Source organism: Phlebotomus papatasi, chromosome 2 (genome assembly GCF_024763615.1).
Source record: "Phlebotomus papatasi isolate M1 chromosome 2, Ppap_2.1, whole genome shotgun sequence".
NCBI classification, from domain to species: Eukaryota; Metazoa; Arthropoda; class Insecta; order Diptera; family Psychodidae; genus Phlebotomus; species Phlebotomus papatasi.
In genome coordinates this window covers 79084368-79099820 of record NC_077223.1, presented here as the reverse complement: position 1 = coordinate 79099820, position 15453 = coordinate 79084368, and the positions used below count along the sequence as shown (strand labels likewise).

The following is a 15453-nucleotide window of genomic DNA, read 5'->3' as shown; positions in this document are numbered from 1 at the left end:
TGGCCACTACCAGTGACTCTGTATGAGTGTCTGGATCACAAAAGAGAGAGAGGCAACCAGGGTCGGTCACTAGAGCAGAGTGGTAACCCGGGAAAAAAAGTTTTATACTCATCGACGAGGTAAATGTATGGTAGAGTGCCGCCGTTTCTGGTCAGAACCTTCGTGTGGGAGTCAAAAGAGAGAAATTTATTAAAGATCACATTGTTCTCTTTCGGGACAACTTCCAATTGCGCTATAAATCTCATTTGAATCGTGGCTCCCAGATTAAAGTTATTCAATTCCCGGCGACCACATCAAGAGAACTCAAAGAAGTTCTCCCTGCCATTAATGTATTGGATGCGATAAGAGTTATCGGACTTTTTTGCCCTACAATGTTTACTCAAAAGGAGAAAAAAATGTATTTGTTTATAGATTGAAGTGTTCCTGGAAAAGGGTGTGTCATCAGGGAGTAAGAAAGTCACAGAGTCACAATATAATTGCAAAATTTTATTGCAACAGATTTTTTATTAATATGATGTGAATGGGACACTTTTGAAATTGGGGCAATTTTGAAATTGGGATTTTTTTCCTATTTTTAAAATGGAATTGAGTAGGGGAGACTGGGGCAAAAAGTCACAAAACGGATATTTTATTTTTTTACAAGCTACTCGAGCGCTCAAAAAATTTCTAATTAGCGCAATTTTATAAGAAATTTACCGCTCTACAACTTTGTGAAAGTAATTTTTCTCTATTTTGTAAGGAAATACGTTTATCGAGCCAATTTCTAAAAGGTAATTTTGTGATTATTCTCAAAAATGCTGGTGCAAATAGTACCAGACATTGGGTATTATCATATTTTGATTCGCTTCATCACGGGCTTCCGTAAATTTGAAAAAAAACCTAGAGGACATATTTTCATAGAAAATTTATTCATCTACACTTTTGTAAAACACCGTTTTCTCTGCGAGAAAAATGAGAAAACGAGAAAAGCGCTTTCAAGCTATTTTAGAAAAAAAAAACACACAAAAGACTGCAAATCGTTTGACCAATGCAAACAACAAGAGCCGGGATATGATAATGACATTTCTTTTCGCCGGGAGACATCAGAAATTGCTTCGCTTTTTTGTTACTTTTTGCTCTATACCTTTTGTTACTTTTTACCCCAAGTGGCCATTTTTAATAAAATTATTTCTGGAGAAAAGAACTTTTGTGAAATTCTAAAATAGATTGCGGATTCGTATTCAAAAAATCCAAATTATTTAGAAAATATAGAAAACACCAGTGCATCAATTTTGGAAAATAAGTAGCTAATAATTGTTATCTTCTGCAAGGAAAATATTTCAAAAATAGGGCTAAAAATTTCGATATTTTTTATTTTTTAAATTCCTTGTTCGAATTCTAAGAAACTTACGACATTGAAGACGGTCTATGAAGGCCATCTATAAAAAAAAAACTTTGAGCCGCTATTTTTTTTACCTTGGAAGATATTGAATTTTAAATTTTTCGATTTGTGACTTTTTGCTCCAGTCTCCCCTATTATTATGATACGATTTAGCTCCACAAATCAATTGTGAAGCTAAATTACATTACTATAAGGCTTAGTTTCATTTAAGAGTAAAAGAAAAGAGCCCAATTTCAAAGCTGCCCCAATTTAAAGGCACATCACTTTCCCCAAAGTTTTATGAAGGGTACATTATCATGTAAAAGTTGTCTTTCTAAGAGATTTCTTCGTCTCTAAAAGAGAACATTATGGATTCAATTCACTTCGAGTGATGATGTTTTGCACAAATTTAAATTAGCCAATATTTATTTTTATAAATTACATGCCCTGTGAAATCCCTGACTTTATGACAAAGCGAAAAAAGACAAGATTTGACCACTAGGAAGGCTTGGAGTCTGAGCCGAAAGCTTTGGGAAAAATCTAAAATTTTGTAAGCTGACCATTTTTTCCTCGACGTTCACCGGTTCCCATTAGTAGTAGATAGTAGATAACCCGTCGGATAACATTTTCAATATAAAATTTTAATGTGCACGTGTGATAGGAGGGCATGTCAATTTTTGGATAGCCTAAAAGTGTTCCATTTTACCAATAAGTAGTTCATTTGGACACACATTACAGATTTATAAGTTCACTACCGGCAAATTAATGTAAATCGAATTGAAATTGTATTAGCAAGGGTGATTTATGTACCTACACAGTAAAAAAATTTACAACCACTACGATTGGTAATTTTTGCACGAGCGCTATGGTTGTAAATTTTGTGTATTGAAAATGTTGTGTATTGGCAAAGTTGTGTATTTTCAATTTTATAAAATGGCTTCCTGTCTATAATTTTGATTGTAGAGCAATTTTGTTCGGTTTATTTGTATTATCTGTGATATGTCTCGGTATTAAACTAAGAAAAAAAAGAAAAAAAGAATAAAAAAAGGAAAAAAAAATAAGAGAGAGTCTGAGACTTGAACCCATAATCTTTGCGTTGATGGTCTCGTGTTTTCTGCCTGCGCTACCGACTTGCTTACTTCTCTTCAGCAAATGGCCAAGAGTTGCATCGTCAATTTTTCTAATTTACATGATGCTTCCTCTGTTTTCTGTTATTACATAATTATTCCTAATTTTTCACGACTGAGGCACATTTTAAGAATCCAATGAATGATTCCAGAAGACAATTAGGCAGTTAAAAATGCAAAATCTATCTGAAATCTTAGAAAAATTGCAATAGTAAACAATGGAATTTTGACAGTTCTCACACAAATTTTCCAATACACAAATTTCCTTACACAATACATAATTTTACTAGCATTATGTTAGTATCGTACCACCACTATGATAGTAATTTTACAATTTACAACCATATTGCTTTTGAATTTACACAACTTTTCAAATACACAACTTTATTCTCACACAATTTTTTACTGTGTACACAGTAAAAAAATTTACAACCACTACGATTGGTAATTTTTGCACGAGCGCTATGGTTGTGAAGTTTGTGTATTGGCAATGTTGTGTATTGGCAAAGTTGTGTATTTTCAATTTTTTAAAATGGCTTCCTGTCTATAATTTTGATTGTAGAGCAATTTTGTTCGGTTTATTTGTATTATCTGTGATATGTCTCGGTATTAAACTAAGAAAAAAAAGAAAAAAAGAATAAAAAAAGGAAAAAAATAAGAGAGAGTCTGAGACTTGAACCCATAATCTTTGTGTTGATGGTCTCGTGTTTTCTGCCTGCGCTACCGACTTGCTTACTTCTCTTCAGCAAATGTCCAAGAGTTGCATCGTCAATTTTTCTAATTTACATGATGCTTCCTCTGTTTTCTGTTATTACATAATTATTCCTAATTTTTCACGACTGAGGCACATTTTAAGAACCCAATGAATGATTCCAGAAGACAATTAGGCAGTTAAAAATGCAAAAATTGTCTGAAATCTTAGAAAAATTGCAATAGTAAACAATGAAATTTTGACAGTTCTCACACAAATTTTCCAATACACAAATTTCCTTACACAATACATAATTTTACTAGCATTATGTTAGTATCGTACTACGAATATGATAGTAATTTTACAATTTACAACCATAGTGCTTGTGAATTTACACAACTTTTCCCATACACAACTTTATTTCTCACACAATTTTTTACTGTGTAGGTTAATGAAAGTACACAGTAAAAAATTTTACAACCACTACGATTGGTAATTTTTGCACGAGCGTTATGGTTGTAAATTTTGTGTATTGGAAATGTTGTGTATTGGCAAAGTTGTGTATTTTCAATTTTATAAAATGGCTTCCTGTCTATAATTTTGATTGTAGAGCAATTTTGTTCGGTTTATTTGTATTATATGTGATATGTCTCGGTATTAAACTAAGAAAAAAAAGAAAAAAAGAATAAAAAAAGGAAAAAAAATAAGAGAGAGTCTGAGACTTGAACCCATAATCTTTGCGTTGATGGTCTCGTGTTTTCTGCCTGCGCTACCGAGTTGCTTACTTCTCTTCAGCAAATGGCCAAGAGTTGCATCGTCAATTTTTCTAACTTACATGATGCTTCCTCTGTTTTCTGTTATTACATAATTATTCCTAATTTTTCACGACTGAGGCACATTTTAAGAATCCAATGAATGATTCCAGAAGACAATTAGGCAGTTAAAAATGCAAAATCTATCTGAAATCTTAGAAAAATTGCAATAGTAAACAATGGAATTTTGACATTTCTCACACAAATTTTCCAATACACAAATTTCCTTACACAATACATAATTTTACTAGCATTATGTTAGTATCGTACCACCACTATGATAGTAATTTTACAATTTACAACCATATTGCTTGTGAATTTACACAACTTTTCAAATACACAACTTTATTTCTCACACAATTTTTTACTGTGTAGTTCATAAATTTAAGGCCGTGTTCTTAATTACAATGTCAAAGGTCTATATATTTTTATTGGTTAAATCGATAGATAATCTATCTAAGAATATACGATAAAAATGTAAGGAGCTAATTCAAAGTATGTCCGAAAATACAGACACGAAAGCAAAGGAGCGCCGAGCAGGTTTTCAAGTGTTCGGGCGAATGCGCAAAACTTTGAAACGTGTTTTCTCCACTTTTCATTTTTACAATTCCTTCAATTTGGCGGGAAATATTAAGAAAAAAGTTATTTACCGAATGAAACGAATAATAGCTCATTATTATCTTCAGTATTAAATTCTCTTCTAGTTGAATTAAAAGAATTGTTGAAAACCCATTTCTCAAAGTTTTTCAGCATGTTGAAGTCCAAATTTAGACCAAAAAATGCATGTTTAAAAAAAAACTTCGGCTTTTCATAGTTTATGAAATACATTTATAAAAATTGATTTTTTTAGATTGTAGTTTTCAGATAAGAATTACGAGTTGTATGTCAATTAGAAACTGCTTTGACGAGGTGTTTCACTAACCTAGGGGAGACATCGGGCAGTTTGTCAAATCTAAAATTTTAAAATTCGATATCTTCCAAGAGAAAAGAGACCGAGGCTACAATTTTTTATCATAGACTGCCTTCGTGAACCTCAATAAATGTCAAAGGTTTTAAGGAATTCGAACAAGGAATATAGACAATAAAAAATATTGAAATTTTGAGCCCTGTTTTTACAATATTTGCCTTCCAGGAGATATCAATTTTCATTAATTTAGTTTCCGAAATTGATATATTTTAACACTATTAAAGTTGCATTTTAATTAATTAAAGAAGGAATAACTCACCGCTTTGGGAATTGATTCAACTACCAAACGAGAAACGTTATTTTATTTTTAATACTCATACATTTCTATGAATAGAAAAATCTTAAAAATTAATCAGAATATTTAAGAAATGCAAAATTAATAATGCAGTGTATTATCAACCACTGAATTTGCGAACTTTACGTTAGTACAATTAACTTTTTAGGGGTGCAGGATATTTTCAAAAAATTAATCTGTATCGAAAAGGATATTCGTATGAGTCCTAATTAAAATTCAATTTCAATTGCGAAAACTACTAAGGGCATCCAATAAGTCAATTGAGAGTACCCGCTTATTAATGCAAGTACCTGAGTTCAAATCCTATTTTGGTTAAGTATGTTTTAATTCCATTCACTGAGTTTCCACGGTACACAGGGCTTACAACCCCATCCATGACTTAACTTATTTTAAACAAGAGATAAACTATTAAAAAAACTATAAACTATTATTGATTGTATGAACTATAAAATAAATTATACAAAACCGTAAATTTTATTATTTCAAAAATATTTTTCCACCGAATGTTTTATTTGTTACGAAAATTTTTATAGAAGAAAATAATTTATAACCCTTCTTTTCTTGTCATTAGTTCTTTTCGTTTAGACTTTTATCATATTTTACTATTGTCTTCCTTGTCTACGCAACCTGAGAAGGCATTTCTAAGCAATGCAATGGCATTTAGGCAATGTTAAGACGGCAGTGGACGCAGTCTGATATTTCGCCTCTAAGAGACGCACAGTTTCAAAGGTAATATCATTTCAAATGAAAAATAAAATAAATAAGAAACTAATATAGATTAAGAAAATTCTCAATCTCAATATTCTTCTTTCACTTTTTTTTATAATGCTAAACCCTTTAATTCCTAAAAGCGAACATGTGAAGAAGTTTTTGATATCAATCGTTAGGTAAAATAAACACAAACATAGTCATTTCCGCAAATTTTGCACATTTTCTGCAAAAAAAAAATCTTTAATATCCTCGATGTTATACAATCTAAATTCTACAACATTATCCAGGCTAAAACTACTAAACTGTTCGGGCTGTTTGGTTAAGATAAGAGTGAAAGGTTAATAAGCTGCCTGTTCCAGGTGGTGGCGGTGAGAAACAATGGGAAATAATTCAGACTATTTCCGGCTACGAGATGCTCACAAAGAAGTCAAAAAGAAAGAGAGTCCATCAAAAAAAAAAGTCCCAGACTCAGGTAGATCAGCAAGAATCAACTGACTTCTTTACCATTTCTGAGTTATGCTTTTGTCCAGTCCAAAATCAAAATGAAGAAAAAAAAAGCCTTGAGAGGAAATCAATTTGAAATTATTTTCTCATCTAAAACCAAACTCATATGGCCTCATCTTCGCATCTCAATTGCGCGAGCATAAAAATCAGAGTAATAAATTTAATCGGCAGTGGTAGCAGAAAAATCCATATTTTACACTGGCGCGTGAAAAAAAGTGATTTAAGAACGATGAGTAATCTCAGTGGAACGCGCTTGTAAAAAAGTCATTTTCAATTGAGTCTCCTCCATCTCAATGTGACTCCTCCAGAAAGTCTTCTCGGATGGCCCAACTGTGCAATTAAAAATGTTCAAGAGCTTTCTTAGCAGATAATTATGGTGCTCATTTGAAATTTTTATTCAGTAGGAAAAATTGTGAGACTCAAAATAAAATTCATCTCAAGAATAGGACATTAATTCTTTTTTTTTAGTTGTTTTGAGACATTAACAAGAATATTAGTGTCACTTTTCTGGTTTACTCAAGTCGTAAAAAAACTCCAACGACTCCGAGAGAAGTGAAAATGTGGTGGGAATTTTCGTGGAAATGACTAAAAGAGTTATCTGTACAGGGTATTCTAGGAGATATGAAACTGTACTTTCTAGACTTAAGACACCTTCATGAATGCACCCTTCCGTCGCTTTCGCCCCTACTGAGACCAAGTTCTTTTATATAATCTCTGTGAATCACATGAATTTTGAAGACGACATTGCGTTTTTGTCTGTCTGTCCGTGTAAACAGAGCTAGAGGCTAAACGGTTTGAGATAGCGACTTGAAGTATTTGAAAGACCCCCACCTTCATCAATTATTGTTTAATTATTTTAATCTTCATTTTTCCCTTCTTTTCCATTCGATAATAACCTTGGATAACGATGTTTCAAGGTTGAAGGCAATCCGAATCTGAAGATCGTATATCCTATCCAATTATCGCAAGTTAAGTGTGTTGCAAACTTCTTTCAATCCCGGACAAATTTTAATTGGTTCTAAACAGTTAAAGATCGGCGAATAATTTTTGTTCAAAAATAAACTGCATTAGAAGTGCAGATTTTTCAAAAATGAACAATTTAAGAATCGAACTGAAACTAAATCTAAACTATGCTGCTAATTTTTAAATTGTTCTTTCTGTAATGCGATATCCTCTGGAGGTAAACATGGCTGCCTGCCACTTCACGCTTCACTTTGGATGCCGATCAATCGATCATATGCCACTGATCGACGCTAACGAGTCGAACAGAGTGAGCAATTAGCGCAAAGGGTACCTTATTCCCATTTTTTCTGACAAAGGTTTCTGGTTTCTCGGGTTTTACGATGCAGAAATTGGGTAAGGTAAAGTACCCTTTATTCGACCGGTTCCTCTATTCGACCGGTAGATTTATTTATTCAATTTAATTATATTTGCTATAATATTTTGTGTATGATCTAACATTAATAGGTCAATTATTCTTTAAATAATACGAATCAGTGACAAATTCATAGAAATTGACGAAATTCACCATCAAATATTCAAAAATTGACCCACCGGTCGAATAGAGGAACCCGGTCGAGTAAGGGTACTTTACCTTATCTCGGGTTTCGCGATGCAAAAAGTGGGTTTCTTGGGTTTCGCGAAGCGTTTCTCTGACAATTGATGAGGGTTTCTCAATATGAGTTTGCCCCTTGGATCAGCGCGATTTGCCGATCATTGAGCTTGATCGGTGCCGATAAGCTGATTTTCTACTCACAATTTACTTAATAAACTCATCGTTTCAATTATAAATATTCATACTTCCTCCTATGAAAAAATGCACATTTATTTTCTCAAATTTTTGGTTCCAGAAACAAAAAACAAATCACACACAATTGCAGCTTTCTCTTGTATTGTCACTGCGGTTTTTTGTATTTTTTTTTAAGTTAGTGGAATTAGCAATAATATTATGGAAATTTTAAAAAATTCTCACTTATTCAAAAGAAAGAAGTAAAAGAAAATCTTTCAGGAAAGGTAAGCCGTTTCACAAATGCATGACTACAATTTTTTGGGTAGAGCACCTTGGGCCAAAATGTGACAAGCTTACGGCGTTATCACGCTTGCACATTAAAATTTTAATGTGATTCACATTAATTGTCGCTTGTGAGCGTCAAAATATGTTATTTGTGTCTTTGAGTAACTTAATATTTGGGGTTATTCTATTTATTGATAAAGAAGTGGACTTGGCCTGCAAATATAAGTTTAAATTTACCTAAAGCATAAATATTTTTCACATTAAAAAATTAAAGAGAAAATCGCATTAATTTTTCGCATTAATGCTATAAATCAATTTATATCAAATTTTGCGGGCCAAGTCTACCTTTTTATCAACAAATAGATCAAGTTTTGAATATAAAATGATTCAAACACACAAATTACACATTTGGACTCTCACCAGCGACAATTAATGTGAATCATATTAAAATTTTTATGTGCAAGTGTGATAACACAGTTAAAGTTTTCTAAATTCAATATGATTCAAGATAACAGATTCCGAGTTTTAATTTTTTAGGTGACTCATTCCTATTTTTACTCCAAGGGTTTTTAGCTTTTCGAGTTTCGTTAAGCAATTTTTGGGTTTCTTAAATTGAAAATAGTAATTTTTGATTTTTCGGGTTTTATGAAGGAATTTTTTATGACTTCTTAGGATTCGTTAAGCGATTTTTGGGTTTCACACAATTCATCAAGATTTTTTTTCGGTTTCTCAGGAAATATTTGGGTTTCATGAAGTCATTTTTGAGTTACTCGGGATACAATAGGCCGTTTAGGTCTTCTGACGTTTCATGAAACAGTTATTCAGTTTCTTGAGTTTCACGAACCAATTTTTGATTTTCTCGGAACGGGGCGAAACTCACGTAACAATTTTTGGACTTTCTCAGATTTCGTGATACAATTTTTGTGTTTTCTCAAATTTCGTTGAGCCAGTTTTGGGTTGCTCGGGATAAACAAAACCATTTTGAGTTTCTCGGTTTCCAAAAAGAAAAATTGGATCTCTCGAGTTTAACAAAGTATTTTTAGTGTTTCTTGAGTTTCGTGTGGAGCAATTTTTTGATTTCTTGGTTTTCGTGAAGCAATTTATGATCTTGGGATTTTCGAAGCTTTTTCTTTGGGTTTCTCAAGTTGCACGAAGCAATTTTTAGGTTCCTCTGGATTTACAAAGCTATTTTAAAGTTTCGCGAGTTTAAGTAAATTTTTGGGTTTTTCAAATAATTTCATCAGATAATTTTTGAGTTTCTCGGGTTACATAAGGCAAATTTTTAGGTTCTCTCGGGTTACATGGACCCATTATTTAGTTTCTCGTTTCAAGAAGAATTTTTGGGTTTCTAGAGTTTCGTATGGAGCAAGTTTTGGGTTTATTAGTTTTCGTGAAGCTATTTATGATTTTTTCAGATTTCGTGAAGCAATTTGTGAGTGTTTCGGGGTTCATGAAACTTTTTTTTTGGGTTTCTCGAGCTCCACGAAATTATTTTTGAGTTCACCAGGATTCACAAAGCTATTTTAAAGTTTCTAAGGTTTCGTGAAATAATTTTTGAGTTTTAAAGGGTTTCGTCAAATTTTTGAGTTTATCATGTTCCAAAAAATTTTAGATTTTATCGGGTTTCATGAAACCATTAGTGCGTTTCTCGAGTTTTAAGAAGAATTTTTGTGTTTCTCGGGTTTTAAGAAGCAATTTTAGGGTTTTTGAGTCCCACGTGAAGCTCTTTTTAGGTTTCTCGGTTTTCGTGAAGCAATTTCTGAGTTTTTCGAGTTTTGTAAATCAATTTGTGGGCTTCTCGAGATTCTCAAAGCTTCTTTTTGTGTGTCTTATGGCCTCTACACACTAAAAGAAATTTCTTTAAAAAAAGCCTTTTTAAAGAAATTTCCCCCTATCCTTGTAGGCAGAAATGTCAGATTTTTTTTTTTTAAAAAGGCAATTTTTGACGAAAATTTCTCATAGTGTGTAGGCACCATTAGGTTCCACGCAGCAATTTTTGAGCTCATCGGAATTTGCGAAGCAATTTTAAGGTTTCTCTGGATTTCACGAAACAATTTTTATGTTTCTCGGGTTTCATGAAGCAATTTTTGGGTTTCTCACGTTTCAAGAAGCAATTCTTTGCTTTCTCAGGTTTCACGAAACATTTCTCGGACAATTGACAAGGGTTTCTGCATGTGAGTCACCCCTTTGTCAAAATTTGTTTCTACGCAAAGAAAATTTTATTTGCTAACTAAATTAGCCCCGCTATTCCCTAAACAAAGTATATCTCGCAGATTAAGGGAAAGTATTTTCTCTTCGAACGTTCATTCCTTTAAATAATGTGAATTTTCTTTTAGTTTTCCTAAGAGACTTACCTATTCCTATTAAAATTAAATATTGGTTGGCTTATCATCAATTGTTAATAATTCCGTGATAATTTAGTGTAAATCTCTTACGAAAAACAAAAGAAATTCACATTATTCGAAGGCATGAACGTTCGAAGGGAGAGAACTTTCTCCTAGTGTTTTAATTACGAAAAATCTAGTCCTAATGCATTAAGAAGAATGACTTCCAGATTGAATTCTGGATCAAATCATTAATTTTTTGATAAGGCTTATTTTTATTCCGAGAAGCCTTAAGAATGGATTTTATCACTTTGCTTACTCAACCATTTTTCTAGAACCGCTTTTACCTTGTCTTTTACATTTTTCCTACCCTAATTCTTTGTTGTTTTTGTACCATCTTTCCCTCTAGAATTAATGTCCCGTTCATTGCTCTATTTCCCATCTAAGAAGTTCCCCTGCGACAGATATCAAATATCCGGGCTTCCGTGTTATTAGTTACCTGGCTGAAGCCCTCCTTGAGCAAATTTCCTAAGAAAACAAAACTCCAGACACAATTTCTCACTTTCATTTCCAACGAATTGATTTTCTCATGAGCTGTGACTCAACAAATGTGCCCCAAAGACTCTCAAACGATGAGAAATTAATTTAGAGTAATATGAGTTACTGAGCACTTGACCCTTTCTTGCCGCTCCTTTAAAACGACGGAGAACTTTATGAGCTCATCAATAATCTCAGATTTCATTTGAAGAGCGCGGGATTGAAGCAAACGAACAACAAAAAATAATCACATAAAAGTCTTTTAGAATAATTTTTCATTTAATTTACAACTTCGCTATTTGAAGGGGGAGAATTTTCTTGCAAGAGATGTTCCACTTACTAGATTTTTTTTATTGCCTACTCCTTTCCCGTGGTCCAGCCCTTTTCTGTGTCTTTGAAGAAGGTCCTATCGTGCCTGCCGAGGAAGAGGCTCTGGTATGCATGGTTCTTTGGTTCGGGAATAAAACGCCATCCTTCCTGCAGGGACAGTTTCTTCACGACTCCAGCAAAGGCTAGGACAATAGCTGCGCAACTTCCACTCACTGGACTCTTTCTCCATGCTCCATAGACTCCTCCAGCCAGGGCGCCTCCGATGGCATAGTTGATGGTATCATCCTTCCCGCGGAGATTTGTAGCCGCATAAGTGCCCATCGTGAAAGCAGATGCCATTCCCATAAGTGGCCCTGGAAGCACAAACCCCTCGTATTACACCTTCAAAACCACTGTCAGGATCAATCCTACCTGTGTTGTACATGTACTTGGCCAGGATATTCCCAAATCCAACTGGCTTGGAGATCATCACAACGTCGTACGTTGAGATGACCAAACCACCAATAAGAGCATAAGCATTTGCCACCATCATCTTCCCGGCTGCATCCTTGCCATCTGGATACTCATAGAAGCGGTCATTGAAAGACTTTGGTGGCTTAATTGCATCCTCCAGCGACCTGAAAGTCCAGAAATGACAAGAAACCGCGTGAAAAACATTCCTCAGTAATTCCTCAAAAAACACAACTGAAAATTATTTAGAACCGCTTAATTGGTAGCTTGGAAGATGTTTTATCTTCCAGCAAAATAAAATTTAAAGAAAATTCTATGGTTTTCTTACATTTTGCTGGTGAAAAACCAAAATATTTTCTTTTACGTAATGGGGAAAATGACAAGAAACTTCACAGCCTCAAATTCAGCGCTTTTCGCCGGAATTTGGGCCATGAGGGCGAAACAGCGAATACAGCGAAATGAGGGGAAATCATGGCCAGGCAGTTTGAATAAAATAACGATCACTTCGCTTCGCACTTTTGCAATGGAACTAGCACAGAAAAATTACAATCCTTTTTCACAAGTTATTCTAATGGTCAAAAATTTAATGAAACACTATATAAAAAGGGGTGGCAAAGCGTCCGAGGCTTTGCGAGCTGCTCGAACTCCCGAGAACCCCGAGAAGGACCTCTGCCTTATGCCCTACTAGACATACTTACGACTTAAGCCGAGAGACGACTTAGTGGAAAATGATGGAAATGTAGTTTGACCACTATTTCTAGTATAATTACGCAAAGCCGTCTCTCTGCTAATCCTCAGATCTAGCAATGCAGCAATATCAGTGATTTTATTGAATTATAATTAGGTGGAAGTGGGGCACCTTTGAAAAAGGGGTACCTTTAAAATTGGAATTTTTCACCTATTTCTAAATAAAATTGTGTCTTATCTTGATATAATGTAGCTGCATAAACAAATAATGAAGCTGAATTACATTATGATATGGCTCAGTTCCGCCTAAACATAGGAGAAAATTCCCAATTTCAAATGTACCCCACTTTCAAAGGTCCCCACTTCCCCCTAGGCAAATTAATAATAATTATTAATTTGCGATTTCATATTAAAATTTTGACCGGTGCTATCACACTAGGTTTTTTCACGTTTTAATTTTAAATTCAATTGAGCCAATTGAGCATTAAGATTTCTAGAATTTACTTGAAAATTCTCACAGTCCGGACACATTTTGCAAGAAATTTGCTCAATTTTAAATAGTGCCGCGAGATTGTGAATGACTCCGGAACATGTGTGATAGTACTTAAAATGTCTTATAAGTCACTTATCTGTTATTCAGAAGGACCCCAAAGGCCAGAAAAAAAGATTTGTAGGCAAAGGGCTCATGCAGCGACTCTCATACAGTTTTATTGAAAATCTGTATGAACATTTTACTCTCGCAAACGTTAAAAATATCAAATAGACATATTTTTATAGGAAATTTATTCCTCTACAACTTTGTCGAAGATATTTTTTCTCTATCTTAACGAGAAATGTGCTTTTAAATTGAGCTAATCAGTATTGATATTTTCTGTAAGCCAAATATTCCAAAAATAGGGCTCAAAATTTTTTTTATTTTACATAATCCTTCCTCGAATCCCGTGAAACTTTGTAAGTTTATGAAGGCTCATGAAGGCTATCTATAATAAAAATTTCAAGCCTCAGTCTCTTTTATTTTAGTAAATAGTGAATATTGAAATTTTCGTTTTGACAAATTTTGCCTCAGTCTCCCCTACTCCCGATACTTAAGCTTCACTTTATGCAAGTTTATCACTAAAAAACTGTACTTAAATGTTATATTTTCGCCACAAATAATATTAATTACGAAAAAAATAAATTGAATAAGAACAATTTTTTTCAAAAAAAAACTGCAATAAAATTGAAATTATTGAGCAATTTTAACATTTTAATTTGCTGAAATCAAATTTATTTGAGCAACCACATTTATGCTAAACATATTTAAACAGGTTTTTCTGAACCAAGTATTAGTTTTTATTAATAAATAAGTGCATATCTATCAATTCAATTGGTTTTTATTGGAAAATAACGCATAGGAACAAATCATCTGAAAATTAAATTTAATTTACAATTTAAAAAATCCTAGTGTGATAGCACGGTTACAAAATCATCTCAAAATTATTACTCCTTCCGTTCCGAAATAAGTCGTACGTTTGGGAAAACTTGGGATTAAGGGAAAGTTTGTTGGTAAATGTTTTGTGTATCAACAATTATCTCTTGTAAAGAACTATTGCTAATGTCTAGTACTAAAATTGGGGTCCGGTCTTGATGGTATGTTGAGGAACGAATGTCTTAAAAAGTCTTATTTTTGCGTTTTATTTTCAATCTAAAATAGGTGCAGAATGGTGAGAGATACAGACTTGGGACCTTCGGGAGACCCCCCCCCCCATAAGTTAACCCTGAGACCATTAATATGTTCTTTATTTTGCCCCCACCCCTCCCCTTCCCCTCCAAAATCATGTTTTTTGGGATTGCTCGAAATCGTGTCGTGCGGTTTCTTTTTTTTCAATTCTGGATATGTTTTAGATTAACATATAAATGGTCCCAGGGTCAACTTATGGGGCGTCCGCTGAAGGTCCTAAGTACCTATTTCTCACCATTTAGCACCCAGATATTCGAACACGTAAAAAAGGATGTTTTTTTTATTGCTCATTCTGCAAAATTTGAAATATAAAAAATGTCATATCGGTAATAACTGTTGAGTTCTACTTGTGCATACTAAAAATTTAGAATAAATTCTAACCTGTAATGTTAATCACCAGTCCATCTTGTAGTAATTAACTATCTACCGGAGCTATTTGAAAAAACGCGAAAAATGGACAACTTCAACACATCGATTCCTCAACTTACCATCGTCGTAGGATCTCCATATTATCTCTGAACATGGAGGATATTTCATACTAAAGATATTTGCAAATAACAAAAACATTCTCTAAAACTATTCCTTAATCCCTGATTTTTCGCCAAACGTACGACTTATTTCGGAACGGAGGGAGTACTACACAAATATTCAAAAAAAAAATCTTTTGACAATTTTACTAAAGAAAACATTAAGATGTTTTTTTTTCAATATATGGATATCGTAATGTGAATCAGCATAAGGCTTTAAAACAAATTTAACATTTTAATTAAACTTAAAGATATTCATTCATAAATATAAATCTATTTTTGAAATTCGAGATTTTGAAGCTTAAGTTATTTTCGTTAATCTTAAAAATTAGAGGGACATCAACTAGGGAAAACGATTTTTTGACTACATTTTTGTAGAAATAACTGGCTCTAACGG

The 15453-nt window shown here is 33.4% G+C and overlaps 1 protein-coding gene across 1 annotated transcript; it reads right to left on the bottom strand.

Moving 5' to 3' along the window:
- Positions 1-11600: 11600 nt before the first annotated feature.
- On the bottom strand, positions 11601-12534 carry LOC129804573 (uncharacterized). The gene is made up of 3 exons (XM_055851989.1): positions 12451-12534; positions 12084-12289; positions 11601-12025 (listed from the first exon to the last, which is right to left on the bottom strand). Coding segments are annotated over exons 1-3 (534 nt in total). The 5' UTR covers positions 12453-12534; the 3' UTR covers positions 11601-11699.
- Positions 12535-15453: the final 2919 nt, after the last annotated feature.